General features: G+C 36.1%; 1 protein-coding gene across 2 annotated transcripts in view; it reads right to left on the reverse strand.

The window, feature by feature from the left end:
- Nucleotides 1-9,939: 9,939 nt before the first annotated feature.
- Nucleotides 9,940-19,475, reverse strand: part of LOC139686085 (follistatin-related protein 5-like) — a 1,155,593-nt gene continuing 1,146,057 nt past the window's right edge. For both annotated transcript variants that reach the window (XM_071583246.1, XM_071583245.1), the window contains exons 10-18: nt 19,285-19,382; nt 18,378-18,573; nt 17,985-18,106; nt 17,746-17,883; nt 15,349-15,564; nt 13,010-13,160; nt 12,696-12,896; nt 12,430-12,576; nt 9,940-12,268 (exon numbers count right to left, since the gene is read on the reverse strand). In XM_071583246.1, the coding sequence (XP_071439347.1) occupies nt 12,039-12,268; nt 12,430-12,576; nt 12,696-12,896; nt 13,010-13,160; nt 15,349-15,564; nt 17,746-17,883; nt 17,985-18,106; nt 18,378-18,573; nt 19,285-19,382 (1,499 nt within the window). In that variant the 3' untranslated portion in view covers nt 9,940-12,038. The remainder of the gene's footprint in view (nt 12,269-12,429; nt 12,577-12,695; nt 12,897-13,009; nt 13,161-15,348; nt 15,565-17,745; nt 17,884-17,984; nt 18,107-18,377; nt 18,574-19,284; nt 19,383-19,475) is intronic.

Genomic DNA, 19,475 nt, shown 5'->3' on the forward strand with positions numbered 1-19,475 from the left:
TTTTGCATTCCTTGACGGGGTTTCATTGACTTCATGCCCTCCTGCGCCCAACTTAACGCGAAAGATGTGCTTGCGTAATAAAAACGTGGACACCAGGTTATTGAAACGATCTAGGGAGATTCAAATGAATAATTAAAATTGGAGAAAGACCATAAACTCTCGCGATCAAGAGAATTGCGTTCCCTCTCCTAATTTCAGCATACTGAAGAGAGAGTAGGCGCTGGTATATTGGATCATGTCTGCTCTACCACAGACATATTTGCATCTGTAACAGTTTTTATACATAATTTATAATCAAAATAAAAAAAAGAATTCACTAAATCGCAACACACCATCCACATTAAAAACTGAATTAGATACAATAAAAATGTTAACCGTGGCTACTAATAAATTAACAAAATCAATCTATTATAGAAAAAAAATATCATACAAAAAAATGCTGCCAACTTCCCAGGCATTCATCGCTAATTCATTTTATAATTTACAACATCGTTACTAGGCCTAAGGCCAAGTCCAAACCCTAGTCCTACACGCCCAGTTCCTCTCTTTCCCAAGAAAACCACAGATTCAACCCTAAGATAGAACTAAAGTTATAATTAGTCATATGGCGTGTTACATTTACACATGGTAGGGTGCGCTCCTCAGAGAGTTCAACAAACCAGAAAATCAAAAAGCTTGCGCTTATATGGGGATATCGGGAAATATCGCCCGGAGTTGAACACTGGAACCGCAAGGCAATTAGTCCTTGTACCTACTAGTTGGTGTGGTGGGACTTGGTCACCTATCATAAATACCCATAAAAACAAACGAATACAATAAACGCAGGATCTCTATCTGTGGATACGCGTGTGTATTCGTACAGTGTATGGACGTGGCATCCGGTCACGCAAAAAGAACACGCTTAAATGCTGGAGAATAAATACAACACATCTGAAAATTAATACGTGCATTTTGTGCTATGGTTATATATAAACTATTGTGTAATAAAAATGTAAATTATTTATTATCTAATAGCCCTAGAAAATGGGAAAGGCTAAGAACAACTAAAGCAAAGAAGATGAACTCATAACGGGGATCTGGGTGGTGCGGTGACTATTGTACTGGCTTCCCACCCAGAGGGCCCGAGGTCGAATCCTGGAGGCGGCCGATGATTTTCAGAAATATCCCGATCGTCACTTGGGGTGCTTTGCGGAGAGCTTTACGTGCTCAAAGTGAGTATACCGTCCGCCGGATAGGACGTTAAGCTGAGGACCCCTTGGCGCTTTCCGTTTTGAGTATGCTAATACCGACACCGGGTTTCTCCACCCTTTATCCATTCCCATCCATAACTACTGACGCAAATGACCTCAGCTGTCGGTCGCCTCCCCAAATAACATCTTCAGCAAGAACTCATACCCGTGAAATATTTCAGTAATGACTGGAGTTTATCAATACGAATTATCAATATCATTAGAGTTTATCAATTCAAGTTAAATTTATGAGATTCAGTCAATGAACTCTTAATTTATGTTCTATACGTTTCCGAAAATAATTAAGATTTTTCCTCTTTGCGAGCGTATATCACGTACTATCTTCTCAAAAGAATCACGATAACCAACTGACTTAGTTACTTTCTCTCAGGATCTCACTTTCATTTTTTCACTGCGTAAACAGCGCTTAAATTATGACCAGATCGTACCTCTTCGGCACTTTCTATCCGAGAGAGGAAGAGAAATTTCATATTTTTTTCAACCCTTTTTTGCTGCGCAAATTTTGCCCTTCTCATTTTATTTACTTTAAACATCGTTAGGGTAGTATTCCAATGCTAATAATAAATGAATTGCAGCATCAGTGATCAGAAAATTATAGCCGGAGCTTGCCTTTTCCTTCCTCATAGATGAAGATCAAAGAGTCGGAACGTGTTACTGGAGCTATTGAATAAAAAATTCTGAAGATATAAAAACGGAAGTGGTGAAAGGGAAGTTTCCTTGCGAAGAAGAGCGTTATTACTCTCTTAGGAGTATGAAATTGTTTTAACCGTAACTCGGAGTAATTTTCCAACAGAACAGATAACAGAAACACAGCAATTCCACAATCAGTATTTATTGAAAATAATGGTTTCACCAACGCGTGGTAACATCAGGTGGTGATGCCACCTGATGATGATGCTACCAGTGCCACGATTGTAGTTGACGTCATCACCCGATGATACAACTAAATAGTGAAGTCATGGTCGTCAATAAATATTAATTGCGTTAAATAATATTGTTGCGTTTCTCTATCTTTAATCCTAAGTTTATATCTTCCCGTATGCAAGTAAATTGAGGAATTTCGCTTATGAAAAATGAATACAGATACAAAAATGAATCATTTTGAATGGAAAATATAAGATGCGAATGCAAACAATGGCAAATTCGAGCATGGTTTGCAATCAATAGACGCCAAAAACCAAGGTGACTTCCAATGATTGATATTTCATCCGTTTTTTCATGAAAAAAAGGCGCTCAAAGATCAATAAATCAAACGAATTGACGCATTTTTAATAGATGCTTACATCTGTGGTCAAATTTATCAAAAGTCAGTCAGTTATCCAAATATCTTTGGAAGAGATATTGGAGAGCGATGTTTACATAGACAATGTAACAAAAATGGCAAAAATTGAAAAAGTTTTCAATAGCAGAAAATCCATCAAGAGGAACATGTGGATCATGTAGGAAGAAATGAAACTGAATGACGACAGAGAGGCGAAGAAAGCATTAAAATTGAGAAAGAACAATTGAATTATAGAAGGCTAAGGAATGAAGTGTACACACCTGAAAATGAGGATGGAATGCAAAATAACTTAGTAGATGGAACGGCTGAAGCTGCATTTAGCGATTAACCGCTTTAAGCAAAACAACGTAAGATGCTTCACATTTTGGCATAAGGAAGGGAAATTTTTTTATTGAAAATGAAGATAAGGTGATGATATGAAAAGTACTATTTGGAGCAACTTCTCAGGGAAGAACATGTCAATTAAAAACCAATTGATGCAAAAAAGACACCAACAAGGACAACAGAAAGGAGATCGGAATTTGAAATAGCAGATCTATGCGTAAACAAGACTCAAAACATTCAAAATTCTATGCATGTTACAAATAATAGGGAAAATAATTTAACAGATATGCATAAAATCATCTCAGGAGTACTTTAAAATCTCCGATGAATTTAGAGTCGAACGTAATTTTTCCTTTTCCACAAAAGAAGGAAACTTTGGAAACATACTATTGTCTGCCAACGGATGCGTCAAAGAGCATGACATGGAACACACACAGAAAAAGGGAACGTGAAGAGTACATCGATAAAAGCTAGTTTGAATTTGGGAAAAATAGGGGTATAAGTGAAATATATTCCCCACCAAGGCTACTTTTCGGGAAGAAAATGGAAAGGAACAAACAGAATTCCATGATGTTTGCGAATTTGAAAACCTCGTTTAATAGTATCCACTGGAATAGTATACTTCTTACTATAAGGGCGTACAATATGATTGCAGAAAAATGATAAGCAGCCAATTTATAGCATATTTAAACATCACAGTAGTGAATGATAAAGCAGGCACCAAGAAAGATTAGCAAGGGTGAACTTAGAAATATGCATGGATAATATCCAATGGATATGCACGCTATCCTTTTATATTCAAAATTTAAATCGAGGAGACAATAAATGAATAGAACTAATCAATGAAGAAAGAATGGTATATTTCGTTTTTTTCGGATGGCATAACTTTTGTGGCGGAAAGAGAAGAGAATCTGAAGAGGGTTTGAAGAGACTCCACCTCCAAATGCATAAAAAAAGACAAAAAAGAGGCTATAATCTGCGGCAGAAGAGCAGATATTAATACGGGTATTTAACTTGGGAATCAATAGGGAGTATAAGTGGAACAGTTTTGCGATTTGGAAAGCGGAAAGAGCGACCATAGTAGAAAAAATAAGGAAATAGTAGAATAGCACAGGCGAAGAACATTCTAACGGAAGGATTACAGAGTAACAGCTGGATAGAGCACAATCCTGTAAGGAAGCGCCTCATTAAACATATAGTACCTGGAGCACGCTTACTCGTGGCAGTGTGGCGTGGGCAATAACAGTAGGAGAAGAGGAGGAAACAAGTAACAATATAAATTCACTGCTGTAGGAGAATGATGAGTATCAAATGGAAGTCTGGATAAACTAACCAAGATGTTGTACGAAGAACAGGAGAGGGAAGTGGAATAAAATCTTTTAAATGCAGAAACGATAAACCTATCGGATATTTTTGGGGGAAATAAGGCTTGGCAAAGGTAATAGTCGCGGAAAAATCGCAAGGGAATATCTAAAAAAAATACGGGCAACAAATAATAACAGACCCCATGGAGAAGAATTTCAAAAGTATTCGTATGAAGAGAAAGAGCCTTTAGATCTAGATAGAGTATGCTGATCGCTGAGTAAGGCCAATGAAAGGATTGATGATTGGTAATGATGATTAAATCTACTTTGTAGAACTAAGTACCTACCAGTGATGGATTTGTTTACAGGCTTACTGTTATTTTAAGTGGTCATCTATTTGTCAACGTAGTCACTCTTCCGAATTTCATTCTATGTAATAAGGGTTCTTCATCAATATGAGAGAAACCAATTTGCACTCCTCTACGAAATATATGGAAAAAGGCTAATTTATTTTTCTCACAATGATGAACTTTCACTAAATCTCCTGAATCGCCTCGCCTGAATCTGAGTTATTCATCAAGTTTACTCCGTGGAAAATTAAAATTTTCTCACCGGACCAACCGCCCCTTTTCGTTAACAAACTTAGGACGTATATAGCAATTTAGAATGATGTGCCATTCCGTATTAATTTTTTGGCAGCGATTTGCAGAGCAAAGACACGTCGGTCATACCGTAATGAAATCGATTTGCTCAATATTAAATAATAATAGCAGATGCGTCAAAAACGACACAATACTTACAAGACTTATTTTTTTCATTCTGACTAGATTTCTTCTATTTTTATCTTAAGGTCTTATTCGTGGAAACGCATGCTGATTATTATATAGTTTTTGAGATTGGAACTGGCGTCTGGAGAGGACAAGCTAACAGTGCCTGCCTTGTGTTATTCGCGGATCATCTTCTACTTAGCGATATTTGTCGAGGATTTTCATTTCGATCTATTCTCGAGACACATAAACAGCTTTAAGTTAAGAAGCAATAAAATAAAGAGATACACATTTTGAAAAATGAAATATTTCGAAAGCGTTACGTTCGGTCAAATAATGCCATAACTCTCGGTTAACTGTTGATTACAGCAGAAATCTTTTCAAAGTGGCTGAACGACTATCGTCATTTCAAAGCCTATACAGCTCAACTAGTAAAACCAATTTCCGGTGACACAATATCCATACTCAGGTGGTGATTTTAAATATCAGCCTCTAGGTTGACCGGTGATAACTTTTTTTACGAGGCAGTCAGCCGCTGCATCGCTGTTCCGAGGAGAATTCTATTGCTAATCACGATGAGTCAAGGTTTTCCACAATTAATGGGTAATACTCCCATTTTTTACGTCAGGAGTGACCTACCTACCCCATTTCAGATAAATAATCACCAACGTATTGCAAAAATATGAGTGGAAAATCTAAATATCACTCAAGTTTTAAGAAGAAAAAAGAGTTAAAACATTTTATGATTAAAAATTCCGAAAGTCTGAAATCAATTCGCGATTTTATTTTCTTTTAATATTGACTGCCGTAATGGTATGCATGTCTTATTTAATTTATGTCAATTACTTGAGTTCAGATACTGTTAACCACATTTAATTTTTCATCTTATAAACGTGTTTAGGGGAGAGAAAGGTTTTTCCATTTAATTTTTCAAAAGCAGATAAAAATCTTGAAAGTGCATTTAATAAAAGCGTAAAAAAATTACGTTGACATAGTATGAAAGGGTACCGCAAATTTTCCGGTAATTTCTTAGGGAATCACATTCCATTCAACCACAGGACGATGCCAAACTTCTGTGTATATATCGTCCGTGAAGGAATGACAGTGCCCCATAACTATGAAAAACGCGTTCTACACAATACGTAACGGACCCAAGTCTTAACGTATGTAAAACTGATGTGCATAGTATTAACAAAATAAGTAGGATTTGGATGCTAACATGCATTCTTAATTAAATTGATGCCAAAAATGGCGGCGCGGCCTTATCACAAAGACTCGCAAATTCATGAATGAGTTATGTGCCGTTAAACGTTTTACGGAATCGAATAAAGACAGAAGGCATCATCCAAAGAAGATAATATTTTTCATGATTCAACAACACAATGTATTTTCTATTACAGTTACATTACAAAATTTTAAATAGCACTCTATCAAATTATGTAGAAAAAAGGAATCGATCAAAGTCGAGAGATTAATTGAAAATAAGAATACTTTCGTTATGAATTTCCATGAAATTTATGAAAATTAGAGTTGCTGGTGTATAAAGTATTCAATGCTTTTAACAAAAAATTCCATAAATATTGACCGTATAATCTTCAAAAGAGACCCAAATAGTTGAAACATGTATTCCGTTGAAGTCTCTACCTAATTAAAAAATATCCTAGCATAAAGTCTAGTAAAATATTGCAATTTCATGGAATATAGTAACTAAAAATAACATCATTTTACCAATGATAAAACAGCGGACTGAAAGATTAAATATAATTTTTTCATATCAGAAAAATACTACATAGTTTAGTGAAGGATTCCATAAGAGATAAACTTCTGCGCTATCTTAATCAAAATATCCCACCAATTACTCTTTTCTGTGTATACCTGTATACTTTCAGATTTTACCATGGAAAAAATATTGACAATCTAAGAAACTTACAGTAAATGCTATAAATTCTCCTCCCTTAACTGAGTAAAATATTTACCGGGGCATTCGACTGGTTTTATTGGTTCGTGCTGATAAAATGTGGTAGAGTGGTGGACGACGTAAATATCGAACAAGTGAAATGGCTCAAGTGTGCCAAGATCAGTTGCCGTAAGAAATAATTATTAAACCACAAGAAGTTTATGAAAATAAATCTTCTTCGACTGATCACATTTGAGGATAAACAAAAATATCTATACATTTAAATAAAACAAAAAAATTCGACCTAAAAACTGAGCATATATTTGTGGGGCAAAATTTGGTAGCAGAACCTATTTCCAATTTACTACGCAAGGCCTGCCCGAAACCTAGCTTTGCATAATGATTTTAATATTTTTCCCTCTCCTTTTAAAATATGGATAGAGAAACTGAATCTCTCCAGTTGGGCGTTTATATCACGCAAAAGCTCCTATACAATTGTTAACTTCCATAATAACTGCAGCCTGATGGAATTTGTACCCCATCATGCGTAAACTGAGCCAAAAATTGAAAGGAACCAACATTTTAATTCGAAAATCGTTTATGTTCGCGCAATAATCGGCCATTTCCCTGGAAGGGATCTAGTCAAACATTCCCTGGAAGGGATCTAGTAAACTGGTAATCGGGACGCTGACCTAATGAGGGTGCTGAAATGTTCACCCTCAAAGCGTCTGAGGCAATCATCCCATATTACAGTGGTTGAATGTCGTCCTAACGCGATGTTTTTATCTGAACTTTTAAACATTCATTCTACGGATTGAATTGAAATCTCCAGGGTCGCCAAATAGAACGCCTAACCCCCAATTCTCCACCACTTGAGTCGACCGGAAACGTTGATAACAGAGAAACACTCACCTTCAAACCAGGCCGAATATAACAAATGCACCAGCAGCGTGGCGAAGAGCGCACTTGGACCACGGTGTCGAGTCCCCTTCGCCGGGTGAGCAGCGATAAAGCTCTTCACACGAGAGGGAATATTTGCAGGGGGGGGGCGATGCTCCACGCACCGAGACGACAGCGGTGATAAGAAAACACCTCCCGATTCAGGGCACTTCTGACGCTCCACGGCAGTCTTCCTCTGGGCCTTGGTGCATTCTCTGCCCCTGTCCACACTCAAGAGTACCACGACGACTCCTCTCACGCGACCGACTGACGACGCACGCCCATAGCGAAGGCACCGCCGAGTGGCTCGGAGGCAAACCCTTAACACCCACCCCTCCTCCGCCCTCGTATGCTCTCCTCCCCCCTTCACAGCCACCCGGCCGATGACATTGAAAATGGGTCACGAGGCGACTGCTGTGGACGATGCAAGACGGGCTGCAAGCAGCTTCCTCGCCTCCTCTCCCCTCTCTCCCCCTCAGGGCTCCGCCGTCTCACCTCTGGGCGGACACCTGCTCCACTTTCGGCGAGGAAGGAGAGGCGAGTGTACCGCCGTTCCTTACCATTTATTTATCCGCTGCCGAGCATCGCCGTGGGCCCAAAATGCTCGGAGCCGCGATCGGAGGCGTGGTGGTTTTCTGCTCGCCCTGACTCTCTCGAGTTGCATCAGGGTCCGGTCATTTACACTTGTATGTCGCGTCGTGTCGATGGTGTGTAAACCTCCTGTTCGGGCCATTCCCCCGCGAACCAAGGGACGAGGGAATTGAGAGCTGATAAGGGATGCACGTAATTCGCGTGAGTGTCAATGACTGGGTGAGAGGGGGAAAAGGTAGGTGGAGGAAAGATGGTATTGCGGAGTACTTTTTAGTAGGTTACGTTTTGCTTGTTGGAAGTTTGGAATTGGATCGTTCACATAGCCTAGAGATCAGAGGTGGATTTGGTTGTTCAATTCGGGAGGGGGGCCAAGTATCTCGAGGGATGGGTTGGGATAGCAAAATTGTATTTTTGTTAGCTATGGGCCTTAGCAAAAAGATTAATTCCAGCAAACATTTTAAGGATAAACCACAATAACGAAATGCCATGGTGCAATCGCGTTATTCTAATTTACGTGTTTGGTTCTTTTTTTATCCTTGGAAAATTGAGTTGAAATTTTTTTCAACAAGTTCGGTAGGGTCACCTCCGTGACCCCCTCCCTCGAATCCGCCTCTGGTGGCTGTAGCGTGGAGGTAGCGTGTTTTCTTATGGTTTAATCTCATCCAATATCTACCACATTGATTCTTATTATGCTAATCAATAATGTTAACTCTTTGGCTTAATGACTAACTTTAGCTTGATCATCCACAGTTCTGATTTGAATTATTTCCCATCTACTTTCACTCCTGCCTCTTACCCTTCTCATACCTCTGTCACCACTTCTTCTAAATGTATATTGAAAAGCCCTAGTGATATTATGTAGTCCTTTCTAACGCCCCTGCCTAACCATGCCCATAACAAACTGCATTTACTATTTGCATTTCCTCAGGGTGAGATATGCACAGATTTTAGTAAGTTTTCTAGCCTTTCACTCATTGTTTGATTTTTTTCCAATTTACTCACCTGTATGACATCTCAGACTCAAAAATAATCAATTGGTACATTGTTGTCATATATTAGTGATGGACTCACATATGACAATGATACACATTCATAGGAGGGTGTTCTATGCAAGTTCTAGAAGAGTATTAAAATATGAGAAGTTCAGTGAAGGCATCAGAGAAAATATTTAAGGAAAGGGTGGCAGAAGAGCACTAACACATATGACATAAGCAAATTTTATTGCTTTGCCCTTAGCTCCCAAGGTCAAAGTAAAGGTTTCTCTGGAAGCACGATCAACTGATTCCCCAAATTTTTCACGCAGGATCTTGCACCCCTGATCCTCAGACCTGGAGCCATCAGTGATTAGTGATAATGATCTAAATGATAATTATCACTAATCTTATTGATCTTGAAACCTTTTTTGATGATCAATGTATACCCACTACAAAAAACTAAGTGTAGCACATAGCCAATCTCAGGCCATATAAAGACTCTTTTGAAGCTATGATAGGTGGTACCTGTGAATCTTAATTGATAGCTTTTAGCAACGTAAAAGGTTTATTTGGATATAATGCCATCATGAAATAATTTCTATAACCCCTAATATACATATTAGATTCCATGAAGCCCGGTCAAATCGTATTTAATAACATGATTTCATGCTTTAAACATTTTTATTTTTTCTCCTTTCATTGATTTCACTTGCATTGGCTTTACATAGAGGTGCGTAGCATATTTTATTAACTTCATTTACTTGAAATGCAGTTATAAGAAATACAGAAAAATGATTCCTTGAAGCAGACTGCAAAAATCCAGTTAAGACACACAATAAGCTAAGAATATAATAATTAACTGAGGCCACTCTGTAACTGCCTGAGAAACAATGGAGGAGTCAACATTCACAAAATAATGTGTTCCAATGTAGGAAGGAAGATGTATTAAGAGGGTATCAATAAACATACTGTTGCATTGACACATCATATATTACCATACATCAACTCATGTTTATTACAATTTATTTAACATAGTCAAGCTTCCATCTAAAGTCTCAGATCACCTTTCCATTTATTTCGCATTAAAAAATATTATCTCAGCTCCTCCTCATTATGGAAAAGACATGATTAGCTATAATTTTCACGAAGAAAAATACTGTTTCATGTGAATTATTAAGATGAAATTTACACAGATAGTGACTTAACTTGTTTCTACTAGTAAATGGGCTTGTGACATTTTTATATGCATACAGGAAGATACAAAAATTGTACAAAAAAGAGCCAACTGCATGTGGATATATTTAACCCCATCTTTTGTTTTACAATAGTGAGGAAGATATTTGCTCCACCAATTCAATGGCATCCTTTGTAATATTTGTCTTGCATCTCTACTGCTATACTTTGTTCCATATCTTTTCATTAAACTTGAATATTTTTTCCAATGAAGTTTTTAATCAAAACAAGAGAAATATTACTTAAACCATAAAAGTAGCATTTAATTTGCCAGAGTTTGATTTTTTATATTTTTGTGTGCTAAAAATATCCTCCAACTTTAAAAAAATGGATATCATCTATCAATAATAAAAGCAGGGTATTTTTTTGCAAATATGCTTAGGATACACATGAATTGGTGATAAACACTCTATCATAATTTTTTCTGGAGTAAGAGTGTCAAAAGTAGTGTAAAGGAAATTTGTAAGCCCATTGCGTAGTGTTTATCAGAAAAATTTCATACAGAAAACAAGGATTAACATATTATACCAAAGGAGTCATTAATTTTAGTTTTACTTGACTCTACAAGCACCTTTTTAAAAGCATTCTCATTATAGGTATCCAAGAAATGTTGTTGGTATTTATAATTAAATAAAGGTTTCATTATGCATGATATAACTTATGGCTCTTAAACCTAGACCATGATTTTAGTGACATAGACACAACACTTTACAAAATAAATTACCACAATAATGTACAGAAATATAAATAGGTGAAATGTAGATAATGCAAAATAATTATTCAGGCAGTTAAAATGAAATAGGTAATAAGTTTCCAAAATTCAAATACCAATCCTCCCCCTTGACTTAGAATGCACATCAAATATTTCTTTGGAGATGTTTATACACATAAACATCTAATTTCAAATTGCTAAATATCTGAATCAGTCATACCCAACTGTTGGACATCATGGGTCCCTCATATAGGGTAATGAGAGGTTGGAAACCTCTTATTAACAGAATATGCCTTTATATCTTTCTTGCCTTTATGGGCTTTTTACAAGTGGTCATGGAGGCTGGGAAGCTGGGGCTTAAAAGGAATGAAATCTTATCACCAAATGCATCATCAATTCTCATTTCCATTCCCTGAACATCATGATCTTCAAGCTCTGGTAGTAACACTTAAAATGGTCTAGCCTTCTACTAGTCACTCCTTGATTATATAGTGGTTGAAGAAATGCATAAAAAGGAGTGTCAAATTCTATAGACTGTTACTTCCAAAAATCTTAGTGATGAAAGAGTAATAACCCATTTTTGATAAGCTCATTTTTTTCATTCTTCTAGCAATCCATTCCACGATCCAGCAATGTCTCTCCACTTGACCATTTTTCTCATCCTTAGAAGGATTTCACTAAGCCCTATCCGCATTGTCAATTGTGGCCCTACTTCCTGATTCTTCAAAATACATTCCCGTCCCTAGAATGCCCAGCCCCATGAGTTCACTGCAGCTGCATGGTAACCCAGACGACTGATCGGGGATGAACTAGACCACCAATTTCACAATTGACGGTGCGTGTTTCCCCATTCACCACAAATAAAGCTTCATTGGCAGGGGTCACCATGTAGTGACCAAAGATGCCAGAGGCAGCAATGGGACGGTTTGGATTGTCCCACTGTGCTAAAGATGCCTGCATGGCTTTCCCCACACCAGTAATCATCTCTACTTTCCCTGGAATAAAATAAAATCCTTTGTTTATCCAAGGAATTATCTTAAGAAATGAATTACTATCTGGAATTTCAAAGAATTTTTTGTAGGTGAATGTTTCAAAGATATCTGTATGAAGCAAACTAACACTTGCTGAAACAGAGTGTTACTCAAAATGAAATTACCTGTCACCAGATTCAAGAAAAGGATGTCCTCCTTGTCTGAAGCACTTGCATATAAATCATATCCATGAGTGGTTTGTGATGGATAAAAAGTAATATCACTGACATTCAATGTGGTCTTAACGTCAAATGAAAACTTAAGGCCATTTTCTGAAATTAAATTCAAATTATTAGAAACTGAAATACTTATTTTGGAAATTTGAGGAACACATATTTTGTCTTATTCACTGAGATTCTTAAAAATTTGACTCCAAAATATTTTAGCTGACCTGTTACTTCTTGGACAACCAGTGTAACACCTTGATGTCCTCGATCAAGGGTTACCACCATTCTGCTGTCTGGAGAAATGCGAGGTTTCCCAAATAATCCAGAGCGATAGCTCACTACAGTATCTGTTAATTGGTCAAGAAGTATTTGTCCAGTAGAGCGTCCTGTGACTGGCTCCTCACACTCCATCACAACATAGCCATCTGCATTCATAAAATTACACAATTGCAAATGAAAAAATGTAAGAAGTGAACTCATATAATTATTAATACAAGAGCCTATTTGAAACACATGTATTATCTTTAAATATACTTACACAGTGCTGAAAACTGTATCTCACGTGGTACACAATTGTAAGGTGTTAAATCAATGCTGCGGATATACCGCATGTTGGCCAAATCAAGCTTGAAAAGTCCTCGCTGATTAGTATGGGTAACATAACCATACTTAAAAGTATGAGTTATGTCCTGGAAAGTTTTGTGGAATGTTTCATTAATTGACTCAAAACGTAAATATTTTAGAACACAAATGAAATATCTATGTTTACCATCATATAATTTCACAGAATAATACATGAGCACATTGTATTACAACGCAGTGACATTCTCCTATGTTTTTTGATTCTTGAAAATAAGTTATTTGTGGAAGATACAATAATAGCCCAGTCTAAGTGCACAAGTGACCAAGTAATCAGTGTAAAGTTTACAACTTATATTCCCTATTATAATTTTTGGAGTATTTCACTATCTATTGTTTCTCAAATAAGACTGGGCTAGTAGCAACTTTTATTACAGATTAATATTGCTTTCTCAAATACCACCAGATGACTTGGTTCCAACCAAGTATATTCCAAGACATCAGGGAGACAGAATAGCTTCTTGTCTGTGAGCTGTTGGTTTTCCTGCAATCTGCAATGGATTGACTTTTCCGTATGCCCAATGTGTGATAGCTATATGAGCACTCCTTCAAGTATGTGCAAGAATATTTATCCTTGAATTTATGTAGGTGGTAGGCAGTTTTCCTGCATCATGTCATTTTGAATCCATTTTGAGCTTTGTAAGAATTCATTTTCAATAGATCCCTCAGCAGTAACAAGGTTGTAAAAGATGCAAGTTTCCTAATGGTGATTTACATTTACCCCTCCTCTTGCTCTTCTTGTTACTTTCTTACTTTTAGGGGTTAGGTGGTAGAAGAGACCCCATAGTCTCAATCTTGGCTCAAAATAAAGATGACTACCTATCTTTCTAAGAGGACATTTTTTGGACCTCCCTTCTCTTCTAGCCATTCTGATGTATCTTAACAAGGTGTTCTTTCATTAACTGGAGGAATTCTTGATCTGAATGGTGGCTGCTCAATCATCAGGTTTTTTAGAAATTCTGCCTCATGTGAGGGATGATGTTGGGAAGATGCATGTAGATATCTATCCATATACACCTTCTTTCCATAGAATGAATACCTTAGGCTTCTATATTCTCTCTTGTTCTCTAAAATGACCTGGGAAGGAAGTTACTTATACTCTTCAGTTTCATGGTGAAGTTAATCCTGGGAGTCAAAAGTTCAGGTGCTGAAGATATTTATTCAAGTCCAATTTCCCATATGGCCAATTGACAAATGTCTCAGTCTTTAGCCAGCAAAAAGGTTCCATGGAAAAGTAATTGTGAGATTTCTTTTCATCTCCAACATGTAGATGTTCACCATTATGGGTGGCTACAGAGATCCTCTGACCCCTAATTCAAGTGTTGAAAAAAACAAGTCAATGGGTGTAGTGAACTACAAGAAAAAAGCTTGGTGCTTACATTCTTGCCAAGCCAACTTGCATCATATGGATTGCTACTACTTCACAGTGTAAAATGTTGGCACAAATTCATATTTCATTTTGTGTTGGTGGGTGTATAAAATGCTATTGTAATATAAAAAAGTGGCTATAAAAATATTTTATGGTTTTACACATGAAGAGAACCTTTGCTGTGACCTGTTGAATTTCAATGGAGGATTCTTTATCATGGCCTGGGCCAAGTGGAGGTCATTTGTTCTTGTCTCTTTGGAAAATATTTTATTTGAAGATGTAAGCTCAAATAAGATGTAAAATATATTCTGATGAAGGTGAAGGATTCACAGGGAGGCCAAATACCAGAGAACCCCTCAGAGTATCATTTTCAACCTAGGATTTAGTCCCACCACATTTTCAACTATTTCATACGAAGGGCAATCATGTTGAATGGATATATTTCATTTCATGATAAGTGTCTTTTTTTTAGCATTTTCTACCCATTTATACTATTTTCCATGCATTTGCCTCCAAGATTTCCAGTTAGATTTGGTATTAGTAATTTTTTAATCAAAATAATGAGTACACCTTTTGCTCCAATTTATAAATAACTCATGCAACACAATTTCATCATACGAAAGAGAAGATAACATTTCAGGACTAAATTTCATTCAATAAAAGTTGTAATGTACGATGTACTACTAAAAATTGTGTAAATTTGTAAATATTTAGTGTAAGCAGATAACAATGGGGTAAAAGATGGTCATATAATTACCAACGCTCTAAACTCCGAGCATAACCTGCTAATTGCTAGCATATCCAAATAAGAGCTACTTCCTCCCATCCACTGCATTGGGAAAATTAATCACTAGAATATTCGGAATTACCTGCACAGGAGGCATGAAAAGACCTTTCACAAGGTCAAACTGCCCATCAATCGGTTCTGGGTGCACGGTATGATGCTTGCGCTTCTGAGCGGCATCACGAATAATTTGAATAGTCTTAATTCCATGGTTGGTTTCACTCCTCCAATTGAGAACCCACACTTGATCCAATGGTGGAACATGATGAAGTTCAACTGGATATTTATCAGTCACAACAACCTAAAAATTGATTTTTAAATTTTATTATTTATAATGAAAGCATTTGGTGAAAATCATTAGTACAAAGTTAGTGCAGGGAGTTTCATTTGTAGAGTCAATATATGCTAGGAAAAAGAAATTGAAAACAAAAGGCAATCATTTATACCTATGAAACAATTCAAAATTTAAAAATACAGATCAAATTAAAGGTAATAATTATAAATTTAAGTTAGTATTATCCCATTCCCCGGACAAAATTGCTTTTGCAACATTAAGATACAGATGAAATTAATTCTGCTCTGGAAGTTTTTCTGAATTCAATTGGACTTATTCTAATATGTGTAAAGGTTAGTGTAGTAGGTATTCATGCAAATGATAGTAGGTAATGCAAATGATTAGTAGGTAAAATGTACATGACATCTCCACTAATATTTCAGTATAATATTTAGCACTATGGCTTGCAGTAAGCAACTGTAGTATTTAATATACACTATATCTCATAATCTGATACAACATAAGTATATGTTACATAACTTACTATACAGTGACCTTAATTCACAAGCTCTGTTGTCTGAGATAATACCCCACCATAAGTTACCCAAAAACATAAAACAGACTCCAAAATCTTGGCGAAGCTAAAAATGCATGGTGATTTGATTATACAAGTATCAACAATTTTAATTGATAATGAAAGATGTGGCATTTACTTTTTCATTTTTAGGCATGCAAATTCAAACAGAACTCTTCCAAGGCTCATCGCACATCAGTAATATACCACAAAATAATAAATAACTGTGTAACTCAATGGTTTTTACTTAGTTTACAATTATTTGGTAACCAATAAAAATAGGCCATGAAAGGAAAGCCTCCATGTAGTATACCCAGGAGCACTTTGGCCAACCAATTCTGTGTATCTGACGCTCTGATGTTGCATTGCCTCATGATATACAGCCGCCCTTAGTTTGACGATAATCAAGTAGAGCCACCATTGGCCACTACTCTTAATATGGTTGCTAATACTCCTATTCACTATTATGTAACAATTCCCCACCATGACACCCAAAAAGTTGGGGCAACAGAAGTAGGGAAGTAGAAAACATGATGATAGAGTTACAATTTCATTGCTGACTTCCTGGAAGTTCAAATCAGTTGGTTCCTTCATCCCAGCTGATGATGGATTCTGTACAAGGATCCAAGATAAGTTTCCATATCTCTTTGGATCCAAACTTACAAAATGGGCCTCTTGAGTAAAATTGTTTCACCTGAGCAAATGTTGAATATTTTTTGGACATGAATTGCAATTTTTCTTCCCAGCACCAAGGGAAAGGACCCATATGGTTACTGAAACATGATGCTTTTTATCTTAAAGCCAGGGTAGGTACAAAATAAAGCATTCACATTTGCCTCAGGGACTTAATGAAAATTAATTCATAAGTTCTTGCCCTTCATTATAGGAATGAAATAATTACAGAAAAATTTGATGTTAGAGAAAGGAAAGAGTCTGTTAGATGCATGTTTTGGACTGCCTGAATAGAATTTTTTGATTTAAAAGGGTGCCTGAGGGCAGTAGAGCATTTACTTTGGGTGCACTGATCACCCAGCCTGCAAATCCCTTGGTCTATTGGCTAGATTTTGACTACTAATTATGGGACAACAAAAACTAGCAATACCACTCTTACTATCCCCAGCTACATCTTTTTCAAACTACTCTCTTTTCACCCTCTAAATTACCCGAGAGCCTCCCCATGTACCAGAATAAGCGAAAAATGAAACAGGAAACTTTCTGGACATCTAGCTGGGATGAAGGAAGAGAAATGGCAAACAAAAGAGAACGTTTAATGTCACCCTTAAAAGGTTTAATAGCTTAACTTGGTTAATTATTCTGAGTGCCCTGGTGAAATCTCAGGGAAATAGACGTATATTTTTGAACCAATATAGAAGTACTGCATTCTGATACATCCAGAATTCAGAGCTGTTCAATATAAGTCAGAATATCAATATCCGAATTGTAGCAGTGAGCATATTTATAGCATTTCTATGAATCTACCACTTTTCTTATATATTATGGTACAAAATAATATCATTTAAATAAATCTTCTCTCTATTAATTAGTTGTTACAGGCATTCATTAGCTAATGTTATTCCATATGGGCAGATAAAAATATAATATATAAATACAAAAGTTTACTTTTTCCTACTCACATCAACAACCACCATTTGAATTTTACTGATGACAAGGACCCGATCTTTTTTAGGCTGAGTGACATAAACATAGCGATTGGCTACATTTATAGCCTGCCCCCAGCTACAATTTACCCCCTTGTCACCACATACATACTCCTGCAATAAATAAAGGAATTAGTATTCAGAGCTTTATTGTAGATTTAAAGAGATGTAATAGTAATAGTATTATTTAATAATAATAGTATGTATTTAGCTACCTGAGTTCCTGGAATAATATCAGTGGCTTGAATCTGGTGATACAATCTACAGGCTGTTGGCTCATAGACAGAAACTCCCCAGTCATGGAATGAAAAGAATCTACGCTCCTCATTTGGTGCAGCTGTTAGGATCAAATGTCAATAAATTAATGAAATTATTTAGAAGAAATATTTAAAGTTATTTTTAAATGCCATGGAGTTAATAATATAATAAGCTTGAAAGAGGGCTTGTACTTTGAAGGGGTGACAACAAGATCATATTTTTTCTTGGTAGTTATTATTTTAGTATATGAGTATGGTTATTATGATAAATATTCCCATAGTACCTGTGGACAAATATATGAATACCTAAAGAGGATTTTAAGAAAAATTGTAACGAGAAAATTTGCCTACTTGGAGTTGGGTCTTCCTGCACAACCAGAGAAGAAATGTCTCTTGTCATTCCGCCAACATTTGTAGCCTGGCACATATATGCACCAGTGTCTGCATAAGCAATGTTATGAATTTGCAATTCAGTACCATTGCCAATTATTTCATACTTATTAGGTACATCTATTTTCAATGGTTCGTCATTTTTCAACCATTCAACCTAAAGAAAAATGTATCATTGTTATTATTACATATAATTAATTTCAATGTTGAGTATCAATATATTTTGTTTAAATGTACATAAATTAAACATATTTGGTTTCTGTAATAACAATAATTTTACAATTCCAATGGTTAATGTACAACAGCAATGAAAGGTACATCATAAAAAATAGGAATCCAGCATTAATACAGAAAAGAATTCATGTATGGAGGAAAAATACGCACGTCATTTTTACATATACATAGGGAATATTTGTATGTAATATTTAGTAATGTTTCTCAGGTTGGAATGTTTTTTTTGTCCTTTAAACTGAGTTATGTCTCTGTACTTCTGTGGCAATTTATGATACAGGTTTAGTCCAACTGACTTTAGTTCTACGCTTGCATCATTGGTTCGATTGTATTTAATGTAATTAGCTCGTACATATTTTAAATTTAAGAATATTACTATAATTATAAGAATATATACATATTTGTATGAAAATTAAATACTCCTGGGTTGGCATAATAAATATAAAATTATCACTAAATGGACTATAGGAAAACAAATACCATACGTTAAAAATGAAAGATGAAAAAACATTGACTACTAATTATGGCAAACATATGCATTATAAAAAATTCATCATTAAAAATTAAATTTGTAGATTTGATTTTAATGACAAATAGCTCACGCACATAGTATTTATAATGAATTAACCCCATCTACCTTTGGGAATGGCTCTCCGACCACATGGCAGAACATTGCTGCTTCTTCTCCAGGTCTTCTGGATTGAATTTTGGGAGTGACCTTGACTTCTGGAATGGCTGCAAATAAGTGAAAATATGATTGAATCATAATACCTACACTCAAAGCATGCACATATTCAGTACCTACAGTAAAAGTTTAAGAAGTCCTGA

Source organism: Hetaerina americana, unplaced genomic scaffold (genome assembly GCF_022747635.1).
Source record: "Hetaerina americana unplaced genomic scaffold, ioHetAmer1.1.p SCAF_13, whole genome shotgun sequence".
In the NCBI taxonomy this organism is placed as follows: Eukaryota; Metazoa; Arthropoda; class Insecta; order Odonata; family Calopterygidae; genus Hetaerina; species Hetaerina americana.